The sequence below is a fragment of the Harpegnathos saltator genome, unplaced genomic scaffold, assembly GCF_003227715.2.
Source record: "Harpegnathos saltator strain DR-91 unplaced genomic scaffold, Hsal_v8.6 scaffold71, whole genome shotgun sequence".
NCBI lineage: Eukaryota > Metazoa > Arthropoda > Insecta > Hymenoptera > Formicidae > Harpegnathos > Harpegnathos saltator.
Window position 1 is genome coordinate 1,300,512 of NW_020230549.1, and position 20,562 is coordinate 1,321,073.

Here is a 20,562-nt window from a genome sequence, read left to right on the forward strand (position 1 = left end):
TTTGATATTCGAGCCACAATAGCATGCATGCGATATTTGTCCTGAGAAAATTATATTTATCAACAATAAACACAGGATCGCGATTGAATCCTCTTTAACACTTATTGCGGTATATAAATTACGCAGTGGCTTAACTTTTTCCTATTGCATATAAATTGTTCCAATATCGTTATCGAATATTCTTTGATGGTTTTGAAATCAATATTTACTAAACCAATGTTTTAATATATATAACACCTATTCATTGCCTTATTTAATTTCAAAAATTAAACCATTTTTTTCAATTTCGTTTTTTTAATAGGAGTTAATAGGAGTCAAACGTTTTCTTTAATAGGAGTGATTTATTATTAACAAAAATAACAATGATGAAATTACTTCCACAACCTCACTGAATTCCCATTATTTTATTAACAGTAATAAAATTTTCCTTTTTCCAAAAATATAAATATAATATATATATATATATATATACAAAATAATACAATTGGTGTACTACAGCAAATGATACAAGATATAAAAATATAGAAATATTAATTATAATTCCATACAGAAAATCATTATTTTCAATTTGTTATATATTTTAATATCTACAGTAATAATACTAAATTTCAAGTATTTTAATATTATATAATATTAAATATACAAATATATAATATATTAAATATACAAGTATATATTAAATATATTAAAATAATATTAAAATACTTGAAATAATTGTAAAAAGTGTTGTTTCTTTCTATGGAAAATATATAAAATTTCATTAAGTTTTTTTATCGTTATCTACATAATATAACAAGATTGGTAAAATATGCCTCGACTTTCGATTAAATTTAATAGAAATCGGTAAGTTACAAGAGTAGTCCCAGAAGTACCTGACCTAACAAAGAAAACACAAAAAATTTGGGAAAAAATATCTTTATATCTCTACATAGTCTCCTTTTAGCTCAATACACTTTTCCCAACGATGTTCAATAGCTTCGATACCCTGTTTATAGTGGGAATCGTCGAGCTCCTCAAAATAGCCATCAAGCCACCTTGGTTCATTGTTTTGTCTGTTCCTTCGTCTCAGGTGTGAAGTGATGGACCCATGTTTCATCCATGGTTATGAATCGACGCAAAAACTCGGCTTTATTGCTGCGAAACTTCGCCAAACACTCGATTGAAACATCCTCACGACGCTCTGTTTTTGTTCCAATCGCGGCACCCATCTTTCTCATGTCCAAATTTTCATCAGTCAATATGCGATGTACAGCACTTTTTGAAATGCCTACCATGTCTGCTAACTCGCGTACTTTCAGTCGACGATCATCCAATACCATTTTGTGGATTTTCTTCACCATTTCTGGCGTGGTCACCTCATTTGGTCGACCACTGCGATGATCGTCTTGGCAGCTCGTACGGCCTCGTTTAAACTCTGCCACCCAATATTTTACTGTTGTAAACGAAGGAGCAGACTCCCCCAGAATAAAATCTAGCTCCGCTGTGATATTGGTTGGACTGAGGCCTTTCAAATGAAAGTATTGTATCACACAACGATGACCAATTTTTTCCATGTTTACAAATTCACTGAGAACGTTCACTATTGATGGCTGCGAAACAAATACTAAACAACGTAGCGTCGTCAAACTTCAAATTTAAGCTTTATAAGGTTGGTACTTTCTACCACAGTCATTCTTTTCAAACAACAACCGCTATCTATACGTCAGGTCAGATACTTCTGGGACTACCCTCGTATGATTTTCAAATCTCGACTAGCTATATGAAAATCGATAAATCATGGTTTAAACAAAATAGTTCGAACCTCGGTTAATATCAGCTTTTAGTTAATTAACCTCCCCAATCATTCTTCCAAGTTTATATACTGGACCCTGAATTACCGTGTATAATATGCAACCATATTGTTTCTCAATTGAGATAACAATGAAAACTATACATATTAGGAAAGTTTCTCTGCTTCTTTGCGATTTTGAAGAGCTTGATAAATCGCAATTAACGCGGACATTGTTCCAAGTGCTCCTACTTGCCAAGTCTGTAAGCGTTCTCCCCAAAATATACCTGATGGTAAGTAATTAATAGCATAACCAAGATCCAGCAGTAAGCGTGTGCACGTTAATACTTCAGAATTACGTTTCTTATTGACTTCTTTCAATCTCCTATAATTGATAAGATATAAATATATGTTAATTTCTCTATTATTTCTTGAGATAATATTGTTAATATAATGCACATTACTTACAGTATATTAGGTTGATGAATCCTTTCTAAATTTGTTTTATATATTTGGAGATATTTAATTTTTCTCATTGACCTACAAAAAGAAATACAAATAAGAAATATTACACAGATCATTGGGGGATCAAAAAGTAAAATACATCTATTTTTAAAAATCTCATGAAAATATATATTAAAGAACATTTTTGCTTACTTTATTAATGATAGGTGTATACTGAATATCCAGAATAAAGTTGTAGCCAAACTCCATTTGTTGACATTGATTAAAACAATGTCATGTGCACCAGCCCAATAAATCTGTTCTGCAGCACAATAGACTACGTCTACTGTATTTTGCAGCACTTGAGTGCATCTAATTAAATTGTCAGGCTCCTATTATTAGATCAAATATAAAATTTAAAAACTGGACTATCCCTTTCTCTCTAACATTATATAAATATATAAATAAATAATATATATATAATAAATAATATTAATTTTTCTTTTTAGATAATTGATAATAATCTAAGATTTCACACACACATATATATATATATATATTAATTGATTTTATATTTTTCTATAGGCATGTATAATTTTTTACCTCTTTTCCCCAACCATATTTTATAATAGAACGTAATGCTGAAAAAGTATCCAACAGACGCAATAACATTCTAGCTTCACTCATTTCACTCCCAATATCCTTAAGTTTCTTTTGAACATTCTTAGTTGAAGTGCTTACAGTAAGAAACTTTGCTGTATATGACAGAGTTTTCAACATTTTGTCTCTGCCAGAATATGTGTCCAAATAATCTGCCATATGAGTAACATATTTCACTGTTTCATTCATATTTACAAATAGTAATATCAATTAAAATGTCTGAAAATCTATAACATTGATATTGTTATTACATAATTTATTGCGATCATTCATAATATATAAATACTAATATAGATAATACATCTTTATATATATATATAAACATAAAAAAAATATATTTTTTTTTTAATATATATAATTGGTTTCCTTTATATCTATTTTTATTTATTTTATTTAACAATAATATTTGAGGCTCTCACAGTTAATTTTACGCACCTAAAAAACTTACGTACCTAAAAAACAAGCAATTTCCAGATAGCTTTACGTAACATTAGTTTAATATATGTAATATGTTTAAATAATAGGCAAACTAGCCTGATATAAACTAAAAATTCTATGGCTGCGTTCCGAAATTCACTGCCAGTACTGAAAATATATAGTTTGTGTCGCATATGTCATAGAATTTCAATGCTGGCAGTGAATATCGGAACGCAGCCTATATTAAAGAGAACCCTGAGAGCGGCCATGCTACAATTTCGGTTCAGGTGCTTGGCGTCATCTAGCGGTGTCTCATGTCAATTACAATAGGATGTACAAAAGAGAAAATTACCAATCGCGATAATTTGCGACTTACGAAGCACACGTGTGACGTTGAACAAGCGAGCTTACGTTCGCTCGCGTGGGGCGGCGCGATTTTGAGGTTATGTTACACCGCGAATAATCCCATTTTTCGATCGGAATAATCTTAAATTTCCGCATACGGACGATTACGCGCAATATCATTAACGAGGAAGGACACGACAATGTCGGAGTCGTTGGATGTGCAAGCGCTGAAAGAGCATGTTCGAGCGAACAGCAAGAGTGGTATCGTTACCTGCCTCTCCCAGCTCAGGAACGAGCCATTGCGTTGTAAAAATTTCACCAAGCACGGTGGCCTTAGCATCCTTGTGAATTTATTGCGGAGCCCAAACAGCACCATACTCAACATGTGCCTAAGCATTCTGGCAAACGCCTGTATATCCTCGGATGCCAGGGACAAGGTATGTCCTTTTTTTATTTTTGTACTAGCTATCGATCATTTGGAGTACGATTTTGTATTCATGCCAGGATCGTAGTTAGTAGCTGTTACAATAGGGTGCGTACATGTTGTTATTATTATTATTATTACTGAATTTGATCGTTTCGATTGCTACTATTATTACGCGTTAGCATGTACTAAAAATTGCTAAATATACAATTATATCGACAGTAATAATATAAATAGAACATCTGACAAAAATATATTTAAAAATACAATATTAGTGAGAAATGCTCTAAATCTACATTACGATATTTAAAATTAAATTAAATTAAAGTGAAATAAAATTAAATTAAATTAAATTAAATAATTAATTTCGAAATAGAATTAATTTTTAATGAATAGTTATTTTAATAAATAATGAATAATTAATTCTTAATGAATAATTAATTTTTCTAAATTTACGAGCTTTAGAACATTCTTTTTTAGAGCATTCTTTGGTATCTAGTAGGAAAATTGATCTTTGAAGAGATTTTTTTCATTTTTATGGAAATAAATTTTCGTATTGGGTACAAATGTCAAAATTAACTTATGCGTTATAGTATAAACTTAATAGATAATATTTCTCATTTTTTTTCTATCTAAACATTGAATATATTGATGCATAAATATATTTTTCAGGTACGAGATAGCAATATAGGAGACAATGTGATACATATCATGAAAAATCACACATTGGATTCCACAGTACACTGCCGTGTTTGCAGACTTGTTGGTAACTTGTCAGAGTGTAGCTGGCATGCAAAATTGTTGTATAACAGCGGAGTAGTAGAACCATTAACAATGTTTTTAAAGTTAAAAACAAATAGGCAAACTTATTTAATGGCTATCAGAGCTATAAGGTAAGAAAGAAAATGTTTGTTGCCAATTATTTATTTGTCATGTCTCACATTTACTGTTCTAATAATTGCAGAAACATTTGGAGTATTTATGAAGGTAGCAGGGAGCAGATTTTACAATTACAGGCAGTCAGACTGATTGCCCAGTTATTTGTCATGGCCAAAGAAAAAGCAAATGTGGACACTAAGTATGCAGAGCTTGTAGACGTATGTCTCAAAGCCATGTGCACGTTCCTCGTCACACAAGACGAGATCGCTGACCTTGTGCGTTGCAGCGCGCAAATGGAGGCGGACAAAGACAAACAGGGTTACAAGACTCTCATACGGTGCTGCAGAAATGGCAATAACCTGGCCATTAAGTGCCTTTGTAGTCTTTGCTTGTTAACGGGCTGTCGGTTAGTGTTAGGTACTTTAGGTGCCGCGGAACTGCTTATAACTCTCACTAGAAATGGCAGCACGGATGGTGAACTATCCAGGCAAGTACTGGTTACCCTATGCCTGTTCTGCCAAGAATCCGTGCACCGTTTGAAAATGAAGGCTGCTGGCGGGTTGGAGGTGTTCGTGATGCTGCTGAAGCAACCCGAGCTCGAAAAGTATCACCCCATGCTCCTGGACGCCCTCTTGCAGTTCGCATATTGTGACAACAGCATCGTCACATTGGCGAAACACGGCCTGCTAGAGGTCTTGATGACGAAACTGTCGGATTCAGTCGCCGATACTACGGTTGCTGACGAAGCAAGCGATTTGAGCCCTATTAATAATAGCAACATGTCGAACAAACGCTGTTACGGCTCCACACCTTGTCGGAAGTACAGTCGGATCAGCGAGGGCAGGTGAGTATTTTTTATAGTTACACATATAGCATTATGTGTACTTTATGATACAACAGTAAGTATAATTCGAAGAGCTGCAAAAATTCAAAAAAAGAAAAAAAATATTTCACAATAATTGTCTAATTAATTGGCTTGAATTGTATTATTAGATTGTATTATCTTGCACTGCGTTGCATTATATTGTATTACATTTTACAGGTATAGCAGGTACTATACCTTGCACCGTTTCGATGGTGACTCAAGTCCAGGAAGCTCCACTAGCGTTTCCTCGTCGCCACCTAGCACACCGCCGTTACTCTATTATGATTCCATGATGGAGACTGATATCGGGGATGATAATTATAGCCCGGTTTACAGCGATACAGAATGGGGCGACGACGAAGGTGAGAAACTGTCACTAATACGAGTAGCGAAACCTTTTAGATTCATGAGCGACGCGAGCGACAAAGTTTGAGAAAGAGAGAAAAATATAGCGGAAAATTTCAAAGCATGAATTTATCTGCGCTGCAGAAAAGAACATGTATGAGTTTTATATTGTAATTCTACGTGATCTCGTTGCAGAGCCGCAGGACGAAGAAGCGGATTCCCTGAAGAGTTGCAAGTCCCTGACCGTCAACGCGGACAACTCACGCGACTCTGAGAAGTCTAGCAAAGGGGTCCTCTGCGATTCCACGGTGTTGATGCTGTTGTATAGAATGAGTTTGCTTCCCCAACCCATTGATAGACTGGCCGAGCCCATGACCATCAAGTCCCTGTTAATTTACATAAACCGTACGAAAAATGAGAAAGCCATCACGATACTAAACACGATCGTGCGGTAAGAACGATCAACAAGAAAGTGCCTGCGCCAGGTTGCCGTTCTCTCATCTCTTCGTGCTTAGTACGTAACTCTCTGACGGCGTCCTTTCGTTCACAGGAACGCGACGTACTTCATACCGCTGCTGAAGCAGGGTTTCGTGTTCGACACGCATGGCATGCCAGAACGGGAAGAGTACTTGCAGCACTTGCGCGAAGTGGCAGAGACCGGCGGTGCCATCGGTCAGTTGTCATCGGTGCTGCTGCGCGGCGAAGAACGGCACAAGTTGATCTTCGCGGTTTCGATACCGTTCCTCATCGTGCAATCGCGTGTCACTCTTAGGTCGCTGTTGCACAACCACGGTGGACTGCAGATGATACTCCGTTTGTTGAGCGAGCCGATGCACGAGCTGCATGAACGAGCGGTCTGGTCGATCTGCCGGCTGGCGGTGTCGCTGCGGGTGCGCCCGGAAACGGTGGAGAAGTGCCCGATAACCGCGAGCGGTCTGTTTCGCGACTATTCTCTCGAGAACAGCAACCCGCAGCCGCTGCCGATCGTGACGTTCGAGCTGGACGACGGTACATCCGTGGACGCCTGCAGACGTGTTCTTTGCCAACGCTCAGACGCCTTCTCCGCGATGCTGGAGGGCAACTTTAGCGAGTCTGGCAAACGACGAGTCAGACTGAGGAACGCCTCGCGGGACGGGCTTAATACCCTGATACTCGCGGCGACCGGAGCCGCGTACAAGCATTGCAGCATCGAATCGATGTTAGATGCGGTGCTGTTAGCTGATAAATTCCTCATGCCAGACCTGTCGGACGCTCTCACCGACAGCTCGGTCTCCGAGCTCAGTTATGAGAACTTTAGTCGCGCCTGGTGCTGGGCCAGGACCAATGCCTGCCCTGAGCTCCGTTCCTGCTGTGTGAAAACTTTCCTCACCGCGGACATGACGAACGGTCAAGCCATACAAGCGTTCTGCGACTTCTCCGTGATGGACGCCTTCGAGGAATTTCTATGCGACATCCGGGAAATTATTATGGACGTGTTGTGCCAACCTTAGATCCCGGTGAATCCGGAATACATATGTGCAATCGTGTGACGCGCGACCGACGCGCGTCCGGCGGTCATTCGATTTGTAGAATAGATTTGTTTATCGCTTATAATACATGTAACGTAATCGTTCGGGATGATCGGCCAAAAGTCACTGGGTGCGCTCGGAAAGCACAGCGGTTGTGCAATCATTGAGTGATCGTTGCCTCTGATTGTGAGATGTACTTTTAGGTTTGTGATAAGATCTAGGAGAACTTTCCGATGACAGTGAGCGTCCGCTCGACCGTTGTGCTTTCTAAACGCAGCCGTGGGAATTAAAGTTTTTAATAGGAAAAGGTCGTCTCTCTTAAGATTAACATTCTTTTGACCTCTGATTTGACAATGCTTATTTTACTCGGGGAGAAACCCCAAGAACCCAAGAAATTGTACATTAGACTATTTAATATCTATTTAAGGCTTTTTACTAATATTTATTTATATATAGATGAAGTCTGTTGTATCTCGTAAGATGTGAACGTATAAAAGGGAAGAAAAAGAAACGTGCACGAGCATTTTCGGACACAACGTCAGGTTAAGAGTTTTACGATCCTGTCTTGGTCTGAATGTATCTAAACATTTGAAACGGTCTCTGGGGAGAAAAGACACGGACGAGTAAACTGATCGTTACGGTTTACAGTTCATTTGTCCATTTTAATGGACTTCTCATTACCCGCGAAACCGTGCAAATTGCCGAACGATTATGTGTATTCACAACGATATTGTATCTATGTTAATGCTGTATATACTACGTGAACTATACTAAACACATCAGAGATGTATTCCTAACGGCCGCATACATGTGCTTGAAGCATTTGTATATATGCACTGACGGAAATAAAAATTATGAAATTTTTAAATCTTAACCCGCAGTAACGGTGGGGTTCCACTGTATCTCACACGCGCGCGTACATACACACACACACATACACGCGCGCGCGCACATACGATACGACATATTTTAAATTTTTAGAGTTTTATTGTACGAAGCACCCATTGTGTAAGCGCCATAAAAGGCCACCAAATGACTATCTTTATGATAATATTGATATATCATATATTGACATATGATATAACAATATTGATATATTGTTATATCAAGCCTGCTCCTTTATCACAGACTGACATTCATTTCTAACATTGATTCTCTATGTTCAAAAAGAATTAAACGAGCATATCTGAAACTTGCATTTATTCGCTATAATATTGGACACATCTTAATTGTTGTTTTACATCTTGATAATAATATCGATATACATCTCAAAGTGGCTTCCTTCGCATATCAGACTTTTCTTAACATTAATTTTTTCTCTTTCGACGTTTAAATGAAAATTCAACAAACATATCTAAAAGTTGCATTTATTCGTTATAATATTGGACATGCCTTGATTTCGTTATATTTGGGAAATTAAGATCGATTCATTCACACCACAATACCGCGTCAGATCGTTATGAAAGAGCTTTAGTCTGATGTCAATGAAGTAACAATTTGAGATTATAAAATATAAGTTTTTTGAGAACAATGGACATGCGTATACGCGCATATCGAAACTTCAAGTGCTGTGTCATATTCTTCATTCTACATGCAAAGAAAATCATTATAACTAGACATTGACTGACGTGTGTGAATCGTTTTTTTCAATCGAATCCGCTTGATATCCTAATGTATTAAATAAATAGTTAAAAACATTTTGAAAACTCACTGTTAATTCCGATACTCGTCAATTAAAGAATTTTCGGAACAAAACTTGTCTTGAATTATGTGTTAAATGCATCGATATAATATTAATTTAATCTCAAAAACTATCGTCATAATATGTAAAAGCATTTAAAATTATTTCCTTGAATTATGTTAAAAGAAGATAACATGGAAGATTTATACATTAAAAGATCGACGAAAGTACTGCTTTTTCTTCACGAGAATCGCACACTGACGAATAACGGTCAGATAAGAAAAGCATATATTTGTTTATGCGCTTGACATACATATATGTTTGTTAGGTAACGCACACTTGGTTTCACTCCATGGTCTGAATAAAAATTTTATTTCTTTTTTTATGAAATTCGGAACGTAGTCGATCGTTCAATGAGAACACTTGTTTCATCAATTCTCAGAAGTACTCTTATTGGACTATCGGTTGCGTTTCAAACTGCATCAAACTGTTTTAAAAAAATGTTTTATATATAAAACTTGTAAATCTTATAAAATATCTTGTAAAATATATAGTTATATATATTATATAATATTATACACGCACATTTGTCGTGATGTGTGTATATAATACCTTTTACACATGCATGCGAGCGCCTGATAAATAGTAAGTAAAATAATATAGAGCTCGATTTGATTCGCGTCACATTGTCAACAATAACCGGATTTTCGCGCGGTTCGTCCATTAAATCACCTCAACTCAATTGATTAGCTGAATATCAATTATCCGAACACTTACCTTTTTGTCAATTTTAATATAATAGGTTCCGAGGGCACGGCGACCAAGTTCAGGATCATTTGTATGCGGTCCCGATTCTTGCAGTCGATCCTGAAGTTCTTGTTCAACTGCAACAATGCGATATGTATCAAATGCAATACATCATATCACATCATTATAATATATAGAGTTTAACACATTAAATTCATTTTACGATTTCACACAGATGTGACAAGCGAGATGATTCACCTCCGCCAGCGTAAGGTATATTTGCGTTTCCGCGAGTTTACGTCCGATGCAGCTTCTCGCACCCAGCGCAAACGGCAACATGCCGTACGGATGATTGACGCCCTGATAACCACCCGACTCTATTCTGATCCATCTCTCCGGCTGGAACTCCTCTGGCTGCGGGAAGTGCTCCGCGTTATGGCCGCTCGACCAAATCGACAGGATCAACAAGTCCTGCGTCGAAAACAAAACGTAATCATCAATATACTGGTTCTCCATATCGAGAAGAGCTCTGTACCTGCCAGAGATTGTAGCCACAGTGCATTCCATCATTTGAGATCAGAAGACCGTTACTCACAACGCTACTTCGCTTTTATCTTACAGCTTATATTTATGGTTACCTCCTTCGTCACGAAGTAATCGCCGATCAAGTTGTCCGCCGCCAAGTATCTCGTGAGGAACGGCGCAACGGGATACATCCTCAGCGTCTCTCTCAATATGTTCTTTAGCAGAGGATGCTGCATGGTCTCCTCCGGTGACAGGTCTTTGATACCGTCAAACAACTGGTCTTGCAGCTCGGGACGACCGCTGAGCAACAACAACGCCCATTGCATGGAAGTCGCTGACTAAAATTACGTAGGAATATAAAATGGTAATATAAAATGAAACGTTTGGTCGTTTAGTCGTAATTAATTACGGTAGTGAAGGATTCTCTTCGGAAAGTTCCAAGTTCCAAATTTTCTCTCAGCTTCAAACCGACACACATGAACAATGAAAATTGTATCCTTTGTTGGCTGCCGTTTATAATCGTGGAAAAACTTTTTCAAAGACCTTTCCGAGAGAGGACCTTTCATCGTGGTATAATTAATTACGATACGAATAATATTGAATATGTATGATAATAAAACCAGAAAAGTGTCAAATCGCAGAAGTAGAATGAATGAAACGCACCGTGTCGCCAGCAGCTATGATGAAATCCGCGATGATTTTAATGGCGTCATTGCCGCGAATGCCATCGTTCACCATCAGCGACAGCAAACCGTCGCCGCCTAACTGCAACAATTCCGGCACCATAACACGCACCATGTCCAGGATCGTATCAGCAGTCGTGACAAATTTCTTCCAGATCGGCAGTCTCAGCTGCATCGCCAGCTTGGCCGGCATCATTGATAACACAACCGATTGCTCAAAGACCTGGTGCAGCATCAGCGCCAAATGCTCGTACCTGGAGGCCATCTGCTGCTTGCAATCCGGCCACCGTGAGCCCATGAGAATTGCCAGCATCACTAAAAGAAGAAAGACCTCAACACTACTGGGACATTTAATGTCGTTCAAGTATAAAACGAAGATGTTACCTTCTATGGACCATTGATAAAGCTGATTCTTCATATCCCTGATCGTTGCACCGTCACGACTCTCGATTCTCCACTTCTCCGTGAGACTCTCGGCGACTTGTTGGCAGGGCGCGCACATCAAGTCTACCGAATTAGGCATCAGCATCAGCTTGTTAAGGATCCTGCGGTAGTACAGCCATTCCTCTCCGTCCCTGTTTCGAATACAGCGAATACTTATAGCCACGTAACATATCTCTGTTTCATTATGTAAAAAATAGCTTATCAAGAAATTATATGAAGAGAGAGAGGGAGATTTTATGTATTAAAGTTTAAAGATATGTACGAAAATATATTATTTTATATTATATTATATATTAAACAACATATTTGATAGAAAAATAATTTCAGGAGAGGAACGTACATGAAGAGTAGTCCTCGGCGTTGTTGCCTGATCTCGTTATAGAGCAACCAGGACTCCGGCAGGAAGTGACGCGGCATGGTACCTTCCAGCCGGAAGATCCGCCGGAATTCGTTGGGTGAGTTGACAAAGATTGCGCGCACCGGTCCAATACTCTCGCGGTAGATCGGGCCTAATTGTCGGTGCCGTTTGTCCACGTACTCGTGCAGCTTCTTCCCGCCGCCGGCCATAATCAAGGAGAACATCGTGCCGACGAGCGGAAGTCCTCGCGGCTCCGGTGGTTCTCTCCTCGTCATGTGATTAAAGTCACTCGTGTACGTTCGTGATGATAAAATGTCATTTCCCTTTCCAGCGTTCCTCCCCGCTGTCGGACAGGCGGCAGTGTCCTTGTTGCTCAACGTGGCGGGCGCCAAATGTCCTAACAGGAAGCTGCGTGATGTTTGCCAGAGCGGGGTGTCGTGTAGGCTCGGTAAGCTTCTCCGCGCGACCTTGGGTACCACGTGCATCTTGGCGCAGCGACAACGGACAAGATACGAGGAGGTTCCGGCAAGCCGGCTACGGGAAGTTCCACTATAGGGCAAAGAAATCACATCGGTCGTTGAAGAACTTACCGCGCGACCAAACTTGAACGAACTAAAGGCCGATGCGAGCCCAACGCGCGAGCGTTTCTTCTCTCATCTCTGCTCTTTTTCTTTTTCTCTCGACATGCATTGGTCGATTGGTCCTCTTGCAAATAATCTCAACGCAGAACGAAATTATTATTGCTCATATAAACCGACGAGGGAAGATATCAAGAGATTGTTCTGGTTCATTGTATTATCATCCTACGTTCGTTCGGCTCACATTGACCTTCATTCCGATTCAGAGTTGTCTCTCTAATTATCGCGTCCCTTCAATTTTACAACATTACGTAAGACTGTTCTTGAAAAATAATGATGCTGATACCGTTAACTAATAATTATATATATACCCGAGTAGATATATAATTATTAATTATATGTCATCAGTTGTATAAATCGTACACTTTTCTCTCTCTCTCTCTCTCTCTCTCTCTCTCTAATCACCTTAATTAACGTTCTCCTCGGTTTCCAAAACGACACTGAGGACGTTGTCTATTACATATTCCGTGTATAAACACAAATATTGTCGCACACTTTTATCGAGATTTTTATTTGGAAATCGAAGCTGTCGGTTATACTTTGCTTCAGGCTCGTTTGCGCGTGTCGCTAATGCCATGTTGTTCGTTCGCTCGGTCGTACTCTTTTCTTTTTTACCTCCGCTCGGGATTCGTTTTGCATTTATATCGTCTGTTGACGTTTGCACCGTGTCGTTCGTCGTACGCTCCACGGGACTTTTCTCTTTGGCCAAAGCGCCCGATAAATAACTACTACTTATCCATCCAGATCGCACGATCGCGATGAGGACTTGCTTTTTCGCTTATCTCCCGGCGACTCTTTTATCTTGTTGTTAAGTAACAATGAGTATTTGACGATGTACGCGATATATCGCGCTTTGTACGATTTGTCGATCGGTACGTTCGCGCGTTCCTCGTGGCGTCTCTACGACAAAGGGATGCTCCTGCGAAGAAATTTGTACACGTTTACTCCACGTGGGAAAGTGCGCTCTTTCTTTTTCCACTTAACAGTCCACGCTGCTTTATCTCGTGCGCTTCGTCGCGCTGCACTTGGCCGCACCACCGAGCTGTTTTTACGCTTGTGCCATCGAACGTCGTGCCGCTATAATAACTCAACACATGCATTCTTTCGCGCGTCGTGCAAGCGCGGAATCGTCGCGGCAGATAAAAGTAATTAAGAAGAAAACAATAATACGGTAACGTGCACTTAAGCGCGACAAATTGTAAAGAGCTTTATCTTTCGCTGACGACGAGACGAACGCGTAGCGTTTCTCGTCGTCACCGACGAACACGAAACCCGTTCACGGTCAATGGAACGATACATGCTGCGAGGCGAATGTGCTGATCTGACTGCAATCGCAGAAACCGATGCACTTTCTAACGAGTGAGCGACTGCGTCGATTGACCGGACCGAAATCGCAATCTCGAAAGTGCTACGTTAACGATAAAACGCTATCCTTCAGTCCAGTGTCTCTCAAACGTGGATATCATTTTAAATTTACACGAGTTTCACAGTTCGTAAAATTTCCACTTGTAATTTCGATTCGTCGATTCGCCTGATCTGAAATTAATTTTTCCACCTGTTTATTGGGAAAACAATGGAATTTTTGCAACGTTGAAATTCTTCTCGAAAAAGCGAACGGACTTCCTCTGCAAGTGTTGATTTGATCAGCGTCAAGATACGTGTGCAAGTGCAATCGAAGATGAAACGAGTATGAAATTTGATAAAATCGAACCAATAGTGAGAATATTTTTCGGCGGACTCGCGCGGCAAGCTGAATAAAAATTTGTCGAGATTCTACAAGGGCACTGTCGAGGAACCTACGGAGGCACCTCCTCGTGCGCCGCTGTGCGTCTACGAACTGACATTCGCGCACGAATTTTCCCGGCACTCTCTGGACCTATGCCCGATGTGCCGTAGCACAAATTGCGCGACCTGACAAGTCGCTCGCCGACAAGACGCGCCGGAGACGTGAATCGAGTCAAGCTAATCTGAACTCGTCTGACGAGCAACCCGAACTTTACTGCTTCGCACTCCCAGCTTCCTGGTGTACGGCCTGCGGGCCGTACGAAACAGGAAAGCGAGACCGGAAGGAAACGAAGCGGGGCGGAGCGCAACGTAGCGCAGCACAATGCAGCGCAGCGTAGCCGATGCGATCGCGATGACCTTTTCCGCAAGAGGATCCGTGAGTTCGTAACCATCAGGGGATCGAATACCGTTCTTTAGGCATGCCGTTATCTAGAACAACGACCCCTTCGCGTTCCGGTTGAAGATACGATCAAACCCTTTGCGCGAATGGATTCCCGCTGGAGCATCACACAAGGTGTCATAGACCTACGAGACCTGTTCGTCCAGACTTCACATTCTGTGAATATTCCGTTTATCGGGATCGGGATCGTGAGGTGCTCGAGTGCTCCGAAAATCTGTCCGGTAACAATTTCCTGCTAAAAATGCGATAAGTGGAGTATTTTCACAAAACATATTCCAAATAGTACAAAGCATTCCAATTAACATCGAAATACTAAGATACTCTGTACTTTCCTCCAAACATGTTAATCGTTGGGCTTTCCGATGCTGTTTGCCTAGTAAACAGGATCGTAGGAGGAAAGATTGTGGATAACGGAGACTAAGAGAACTCTCTTTCTCTCTCTCTCTCTCTCTCTCTCTCTCTCTCTCTCTCTCTCTCTCTCTCTCTCTCTCTCTCTCTCTCTCTCTCTCTCTCTCTCTCTTTCTCTCTCTCTCTCTCTCTCTCTCTCTCTCTCTGAGAAATCCAGAAGTGGTACCCGACACGTAGACCCGACTACCTATAAATAATGTAGAGAAACAACCTGAATGTCAAAATACGATCCGTCCAGAACAAAGAGGAAATACATCAAATATACATCGAGATGCACGAAATTTATTCTAAACGAATCAACGATTGACGCGTCACCTTCTTTTTTTTATCAGGCTCGATGGTATTGCTTCGGCGTGATTTTATTTTTTGTCTCGTATTCCAAAAGAAATTGACGTATCGCAAAGAAAATAGCAAAACCTAAAATGTGAATATGTAAATTCTCCGGATCTGAAAGTCATATTAAATAACAAAAAGAGGTTACATAAACAAACATACGTGCGTGTATATCAAACTTTGGAAAATATTTACGATATACATATCAGCTGGTTTAGGATTGAGTAGACGCATAATTAAACGGCGACTAGGGAGAAAGGAGAGAGGAGCGCAAAAATATGAGAAAAATACGGAGAAATAACGAATAAAACGAATTTATTTTTTACTTATTCGCCTCATGTCATCGCAATTTTGAATCCGCAATTAAATTGCGAGCTATCGATGTGTGTCTGTCTTGACGATCGCTCGAGAATCGATCGAGTGTCGATATTGTCAAATGAAGCGCGAAATGACGCGTTGAGAGCTCTGTTCTTTTTAATAGCGCTATATTAAAACTATTTCCGTGTACAAACTAAAACAAATGTATAAAAAGGACAATAGCGCGTAAGGATCAATATAACGGCGAAGCAAAGAAAATATATAGATAAAAAGAGCAGATTTTATCTGACGATACGTTCGCATCATTTGCACTTTCTGTACTCGATCATATCTCCTCTTTCTCCTTCTCGCTTTCGCAGACATCTCGCAGTCCCGTTTAGAATGTCGAAAGTGCGACTAATCCATTCCAATTTGATATTCAACGTATGTGGCGCGTAGTCACGAGCAGAATATTTCACTCCGATCGTTTCTTATCGGTCATCGATCGTTATCAGGCACGTCGAACGCCCTTTGCTCTTTGTATCCGCCTCCTCTCTTTTTTTCATTCTCTCCTTCTCGCTCTTCCTCGCAGCATTCTTGCAGCATTCTTACAACTCGTTACCACTCGAGAACGTATATTCGATGTGCGCTACGCCGCAACTGTATCGCATTGCGTTTTACCGCGCGCCTTTATTATCTGAACTTTCCTACACTCTCTCGCGCCTCTGCTTCTGTTGCTAGCTTCATTACGTTCCAGCTCGAGTGCGGAAAGTGCACGTGTAAGTGCAACAGAGGAAGAAAAAGAGAGAAAAGGAGATCAAGACTCAAGAGGCGCCCATCGAGGCAGACGTGTTCTCCGACTGAACCCCGTCAGATGCTCGTTGTCGCGATGGACATCGATGCCGAATCTTGTGTCAAAGACTGGGACGATCTAGCACAAGACTACAAGGAGCTCGAGGTGAGAGAAATGCACCACATCTGAGCCCGACAGGCGAATCAGCCAGGTTTCGCGGCGAGGTTAGGTTCCTGACGTTTTCGTGATACGCTTAACCGGAAAACGTTTTCGGCTGATCGGCTTATTCGTACATCACGTGACATTGTGGACGACCTTGAAGATCGTCCCGTTTTTACGATAAATCGATAAATTACGAGCAAGAAAGGATGCTCGGGACATTCGAATTTTTCAGCTATGGATAATGCCGAACTATATATATATATATATATATATTGGAATAACGATGCATTTCAGTAGTCTGCGAAAATATTCATCGGCTATTTTGTGCGATTACTTTAATCGATTATATCAAATAAAAATAAAAAATTTAGAGAAAAATCTAGTAAAAGTCATTGGTAGGGCGTTAGGGATTTAAATAGGCATTTTCAAATTAAACTTGTAATTTATTCATCAATCAGTAATCAAGCAAAATTGTTGGTGCAATAATTTGCATCTTAATATTAATTAATGTTTTTTTTTCCATATGTTTAGGCACTAAATAGAGAATATCTTGCAAAATTAGAAGAGGTTGGTGAACTACAAGCAAAATGTGTAAAAGGTGTTTCCCATCAGAAATACAGGATGGGTATAATATCCAAATCCATGAAAAAGTAAGTTTGTAATACTAGTTAAATTCTTTAAAAAAAGGATTGTATGTACTTTATCTTTATTTAGCGAGTATTTGAGAAAGATAATTGAATTTTTGAAACAAGAGTATGCAGAACAATGATACATGTTGCTTTTATCTGTTTTCAGTTTAAATATGAATGAGGCACAAGAGAAGATGCAAAAATCTATGATGAGAAGGGAACAGCAACTGCATGAGATAGAACAAACTTTGCCTAAGTCAAACGGCACATACCTCCAAATTATTTTGGGCAACGTCAATGTCTCCATATTAAATAAAAGTGATAAGTATGTCACTGTTAATAATTACAACTGATACATATATCTGAATTGATTTCATGATATGTGTACACTTGCTTTCAGATTCAAATACAAAGATGAGTATGAGAAGTTTAAATTAGTTCTATCAGTAATTGGATTTATTCTGTCTGTGCTAAATCTGTTTACTAATATAAGGTGAGATCTCATCGATGTATATATAAATATATGTTAATTGCATTACTTTCTGTCTAAGAAGATTATTTTTGCTTGAATTTCTCAGAACTTTAGAACTTAGTTTTATGTTCCTCCTGGTTTGGTACTACTGCACACTAACGATAAGGGAGAGTATACTTAAGGTGAATGGTTCAAGAATTAAAGGCTGGTGGAGATTCCATCACTTTCTCTCGACTGTGGTGTCTGGTGTTTTATTGGTATGGCCCAACACAGGAGCATGGTACAAGTTCCGTGGCCAGTTCATGTGGTTCAACGTATACATCAGTAAGTTGTACATAATTTCCTGTAATATTAATGCAAAATTATCAGTATAATAATATCTGTAAGATCAAAATCATTTTTGATGAAATATGAATCCCTTCTATATATGATGTAAATTATTAAACCAAGGAGAGAGAAATAATGAGATCATGTAGATTTGGTTGAACTTGATTGTAATTAATTAATTATAATTTATAATGTTATCTAACATGTGCATAATTATTCAGGCGTAGTTCAATATTTACAATTTCGGTACCAACGCGGCGTCCTCTACCGATTAAAAGCACTGGGCGAGAGAGATAACATGGATATTACCATCGAAGGATTCCACTCGTGGATGTGGCGTGGCCTTTCGTTTTTGCTACCATTCCTCTTTCTTGGCTACTTATTTCAATTATATAACGCATATACGTTATATAAATTGACGTTCCACCCAGAAGCTACGTGGCATGTACCAGTGCTTAGCGCAATGTTCCTAGTGCTGTTTCTAGGCAACATCACGACTACCATTATGGTAATCCCTCAAAAACGCCGGGAACGAGTCAAGGACTATCTGTTTGCGTCCAGGGGAGGAAACGCGCACGATAAGGAAAACAAGAATGAGAAGAACAAGTGAGAGAAAAGAAGAAGGCATGGTACTTCTGGTTGATCGGCTGGTGAGAGGCACAATTAGGCTATAGAAGCTGGATTATAACGAGGAACTAAAAATAAGAATTAAAGAAGATGAATCTTATGCTGTATATGGTGCTGGTGCCGATTTATTCTAACGTAACAAAAGGTACTTCTCTTTTTCTCTTTATCATGTTCTTGTTGCGATCGAACCGCGCGTATGAAAACGAATAATAAACAGACAAATTAATCGAAAGCACGACACATTCAAGTTACTTCAAACGCAACGTGAATTGTCTTCGACTATGATCTCGAATAAAGTTCATCATCAAGTATTCTATCGCAGGAACGCTCTTTCTACAGGCTGTCCTGAAATAAACGAACTTGTGATGATAAATTTCGCCACAAGTTTTGAGTCGATTCTTTCTGGGAAAAAGTAAAGTTTTTCTCGCTGTCTTCCTATTAGTAACAAACTAAAATATTGTTCTCCATTCCTTTATCTTTTACTTTGCACTATTATGAATTTCTTATTTTAAATCGCCAAATTCCAAGACAACGCAGGCTTCTTGTCACATGACTTATTCGAACTTTTCCTTATAGAAAATGTTATACTAAATTTGAATACGCAATCAAATTACTCGATAGTTTTAAAACCACCGAAATATTTTAATTAAGAAGGATATATATAGTTCTTTTTCACTTTCATATTTTCGTAAAAATGAAACATGTAATCCATTTGACAAAAAGACTGTTGAATAATTTTGAGCAACAATTTGAATATATTCCCCTTGGGGAGAAAAATCGATTCCGAGACAATCATAGGATCGTCGTAGTTCGACCCGATTATTCCAAGACATTCTGCATATGATTTTCCTTTGGACTATATCACAAACATACGCATTTATTTTCAGTCACATTAATATTTAACTATTATGCTACATCACGATAGTGATTTGCGTATCAGCATCAAACGATTTGATAAAAGATTGAAGCCGGGTTAATTTATTTGCGCGAAAACTTAAATGCATATATATATATACGAAACACGTACGCGCAGACGATCTGAATGAAGCAAAAAGGACTAAAAACATTGGGAATATTCTTTGATTCTTTTTCTTTTGTCAAGTTGCGTACACATACATTCGCATATATATATATATATATATATATATATATATATATATATATATATATATATATATATATATATATACATACGCACATGTTTGTAAATTACGTAGTTGTTCTACAAGTATATATATATATATATAACACATCACTCAATAAGTTCGTAGGATGACATATAAATGGCGCTACTATTGACAAATCCATATGATTTTTAGGAAGTACTAACCTTCAAATGATACGTGTCAAAATTTCATGAACATCGGACGTTTAGTTCACAAGTAACAGTGGTTTTAGTAACGCACGACGTCGACTCGTTTTAGCAACGCGTCGACGATTTAGCGGGCTGTTTGGAGCTGTTTCAGCGCAATAAAAAGGATTTTTTGATGCGGCATGTGACAATAGATGAAACTTGGATCCATCACTACACTCCGGAGTCAAATCGACAGGGAAAGCTCCAGGGAAAGAGATTTGGCTCCAATGAAGAAGATTGCCGA

At 39.0% G+C, this 20,562-nt stretch overlaps 4 protein-coding genes across 10 annotated transcripts; 2 read left to right on the top strand and 2 right to left on the bottom strand.

The window, feature by feature from the left end:
• Positions 1–1,592: 1,592 nt before the first annotated feature.
• On the bottom strand, positions 1,593–3,958 carry Pex11c (peroxisomal biogenesis factor 11c). Of its 3 annotated transcripts, none has more exons than XM_025305730.1 (6): positions 3,906–3,958; positions 3,325–3,457; positions 2,816–3,024; positions 2,426–2,604; positions 2,237–2,308; positions 1,593–2,153 (listed from the first exon to the last, which is right to left on the bottom strand). In XM_025305730.1, exons 3-6 carry the CDS (start codon positions 2,990–2,992, stop codon positions 1,937–1,939), a joined length of 645 nt encoding a protein of 214 aa, XP_025161515.1. In that variant the 5' UTR covers positions 2,993–3,024; positions 3,325–3,457; positions 3,906–3,958; the 3' UTR covers positions 1,593–1,936. The 3 variants fall into 3 exon arrangements, with proteins under 3 accessions (XP_025161515.1, XP_025161513.1, XP_025161514.1); XM_025305728.1 differs by having other exon boundaries at positions 2,816–3,099; XM_025305729.1 differs by having other exon boundaries at positions 2,816–3,099; positions 3,308–3,457.
• On the top strand, positions 3,464–8,578 carry Rnb (BTB/POZ domain-containing protein Rnb). Its single transcript, XM_011155701.2, has 6 exons — positions 3,464–4,071; positions 4,731–4,951; positions 5,023–5,781; positions 5,980–6,164; positions 6,343–6,598; positions 6,698–8,578. The coding sequence occupies exons 1-6, from the start codon at positions 3,835–3,837 to the stop codon at positions 7,635–7,637; spliced, it is 2,598 nt and encodes an 865-aa protein (XP_011154003.1). The 5' UTR covers positions 3,464–3,834; the 3' UTR covers positions 7,638–8,578.
• A 199-nt stretch (positions 8,579–8,777) lies between these two features.
• sad (Cytochrome P450 family protein sad) lies at positions 8,778–15,169 on the bottom strand. Of its 5 annotated transcripts, XM_011155696.3 has the most exons (8): positions 13,137–15,167; positions 12,076–12,642; positions 11,676–11,866; positions 11,272–11,606; positions 10,722–10,946; positions 10,342–10,554; positions 10,114–10,220; positions 8,778–9,823 (listed from the first exon to the last, which is right to left on the bottom strand). In XM_011155696.3, the coding sequence occupies exons 2-8, from the start codon at positions 12,576–12,578 to the stop codon at positions 9,787–9,789; spliced, it is 1,611 nt and encodes a 536-aa protein (XP_011153998.1). In that variant the 5' UTR covers positions 12,579–12,642; positions 13,137–15,167; the 3' UTR covers positions 8,778–9,786. The 5 variants fall into 5 exon arrangements, with proteins under 5 accessions (XP_011153998.1, XP_019701023.1, XP_019701021.1 ...); XM_019845464.2 differs by having other exon boundaries at positions 11,272–11,866; positions 13,347–15,169; XM_019845462.2 differs by having other exon boundaries at positions 11,272–11,866; positions 13,137–15,168.
• Positions 15,170–16,610: 1,441 nt separating this feature from the next.
• On the top strand, positions 16,611–20,099 carry LOC105191913 (transmembrane protein 120 homolog). The gene is made up of 6 exons (XM_011155692.3): positions 16,611–16,912; positions 17,441–17,559; positions 17,705–17,863; positions 17,939–18,031; positions 18,117–18,334; positions 18,559–20,099. The coding sequence occupies exons 1-6, from the start codon at positions 16,829–16,831 to the stop codon at positions 18,945–18,947; spliced, it is 1,062 nt and encodes a 353-aa protein (XP_011153994.1). The 5' UTR covers positions 16,611–16,828; the 3' UTR covers positions 18,948–20,099.
• The last annotated feature ends 463 nt before the right edge of the window (positions 20,100–20,562 follow it).

Coding starts and splice junctions, on each gene's coding strand:
- Pex11c (XM_025305728.1), bottom strand. CDS start 3,061: ATGAATGAAACAGTGAAATATGTTACTCATATGGCAGATTATTTGGAC. Junction 2,605..2,815: donor AATATGGTTGGGGAAAAGAG/GTAAAAAATTAT, acceptor ATCTAATAATAG/GAGCCTGACAATTTAATTAG. Junction 2,154..2,236: donor ATTCATCAACCTAATATACT/GTAAGTAATGTG, acceptor TATCAATTATAG/GAGATTGAAAGAAGTCAATA.
- Rnb (XM_011155701.2), top strand. CDS start 3,835: ATGTCGGAGTCGTTGGATGTGCAAGCGCTGAAAGAGCATGTTCGAGCG. Junction 4,952..5,022: donor ATGGCTATCAGAGCTATAAG/GTAAGAAAGAAA, acceptor TAATAATTGCAG/AAACATTTGGAGTATTTATG. Junction 6,599..6,697: donor ATACTAAACACGATCGTGCG/GTAAGAACGATC, acceptor TTTCGTTCACAG/GAACGCGACGTACTTCATAC.
- sad (XM_019845464.2), bottom strand. CDS start 12,578: ATGCACGTGGTACCCAAGGTCGCGCGGAGAAGCTTACCGAGCCTACAC. Junction 10,221..10,341: donor TATACCTTACGCTGGCGGAG/GTGAATCATCTC, acceptor GCATTGTTGCAG/TTGAACAAGAACTTCAGGAT. Junction 9,824..10,113: donor ATATTAAAATTGACAAAAAG/GTAAGTGTTCGG, acceptor TTTTTAAAACAG/TTTGATGCAGTTTGAAACGC.
- LOC105191913 (XM_011155692.3), top strand. CDS start 16,829: ATGCTCGTTGTCGCGATGGACATCGATGCCGAATCTTGTGTCAAAGAC. Junction 16,913..17,440: donor AAGACTACAAGGAGCTCGAG/GTGAGAGAAATG, acceptor CCATATGTTTAG/GCACTAAATAGAGAATATCT. Junction 18,032..18,116: donor AATCTGTTTACTAATATAAG/GTGAGATCTCAT, acceptor TGAATTTCTCAG/AACTTTAGAACTTAGTTTTA.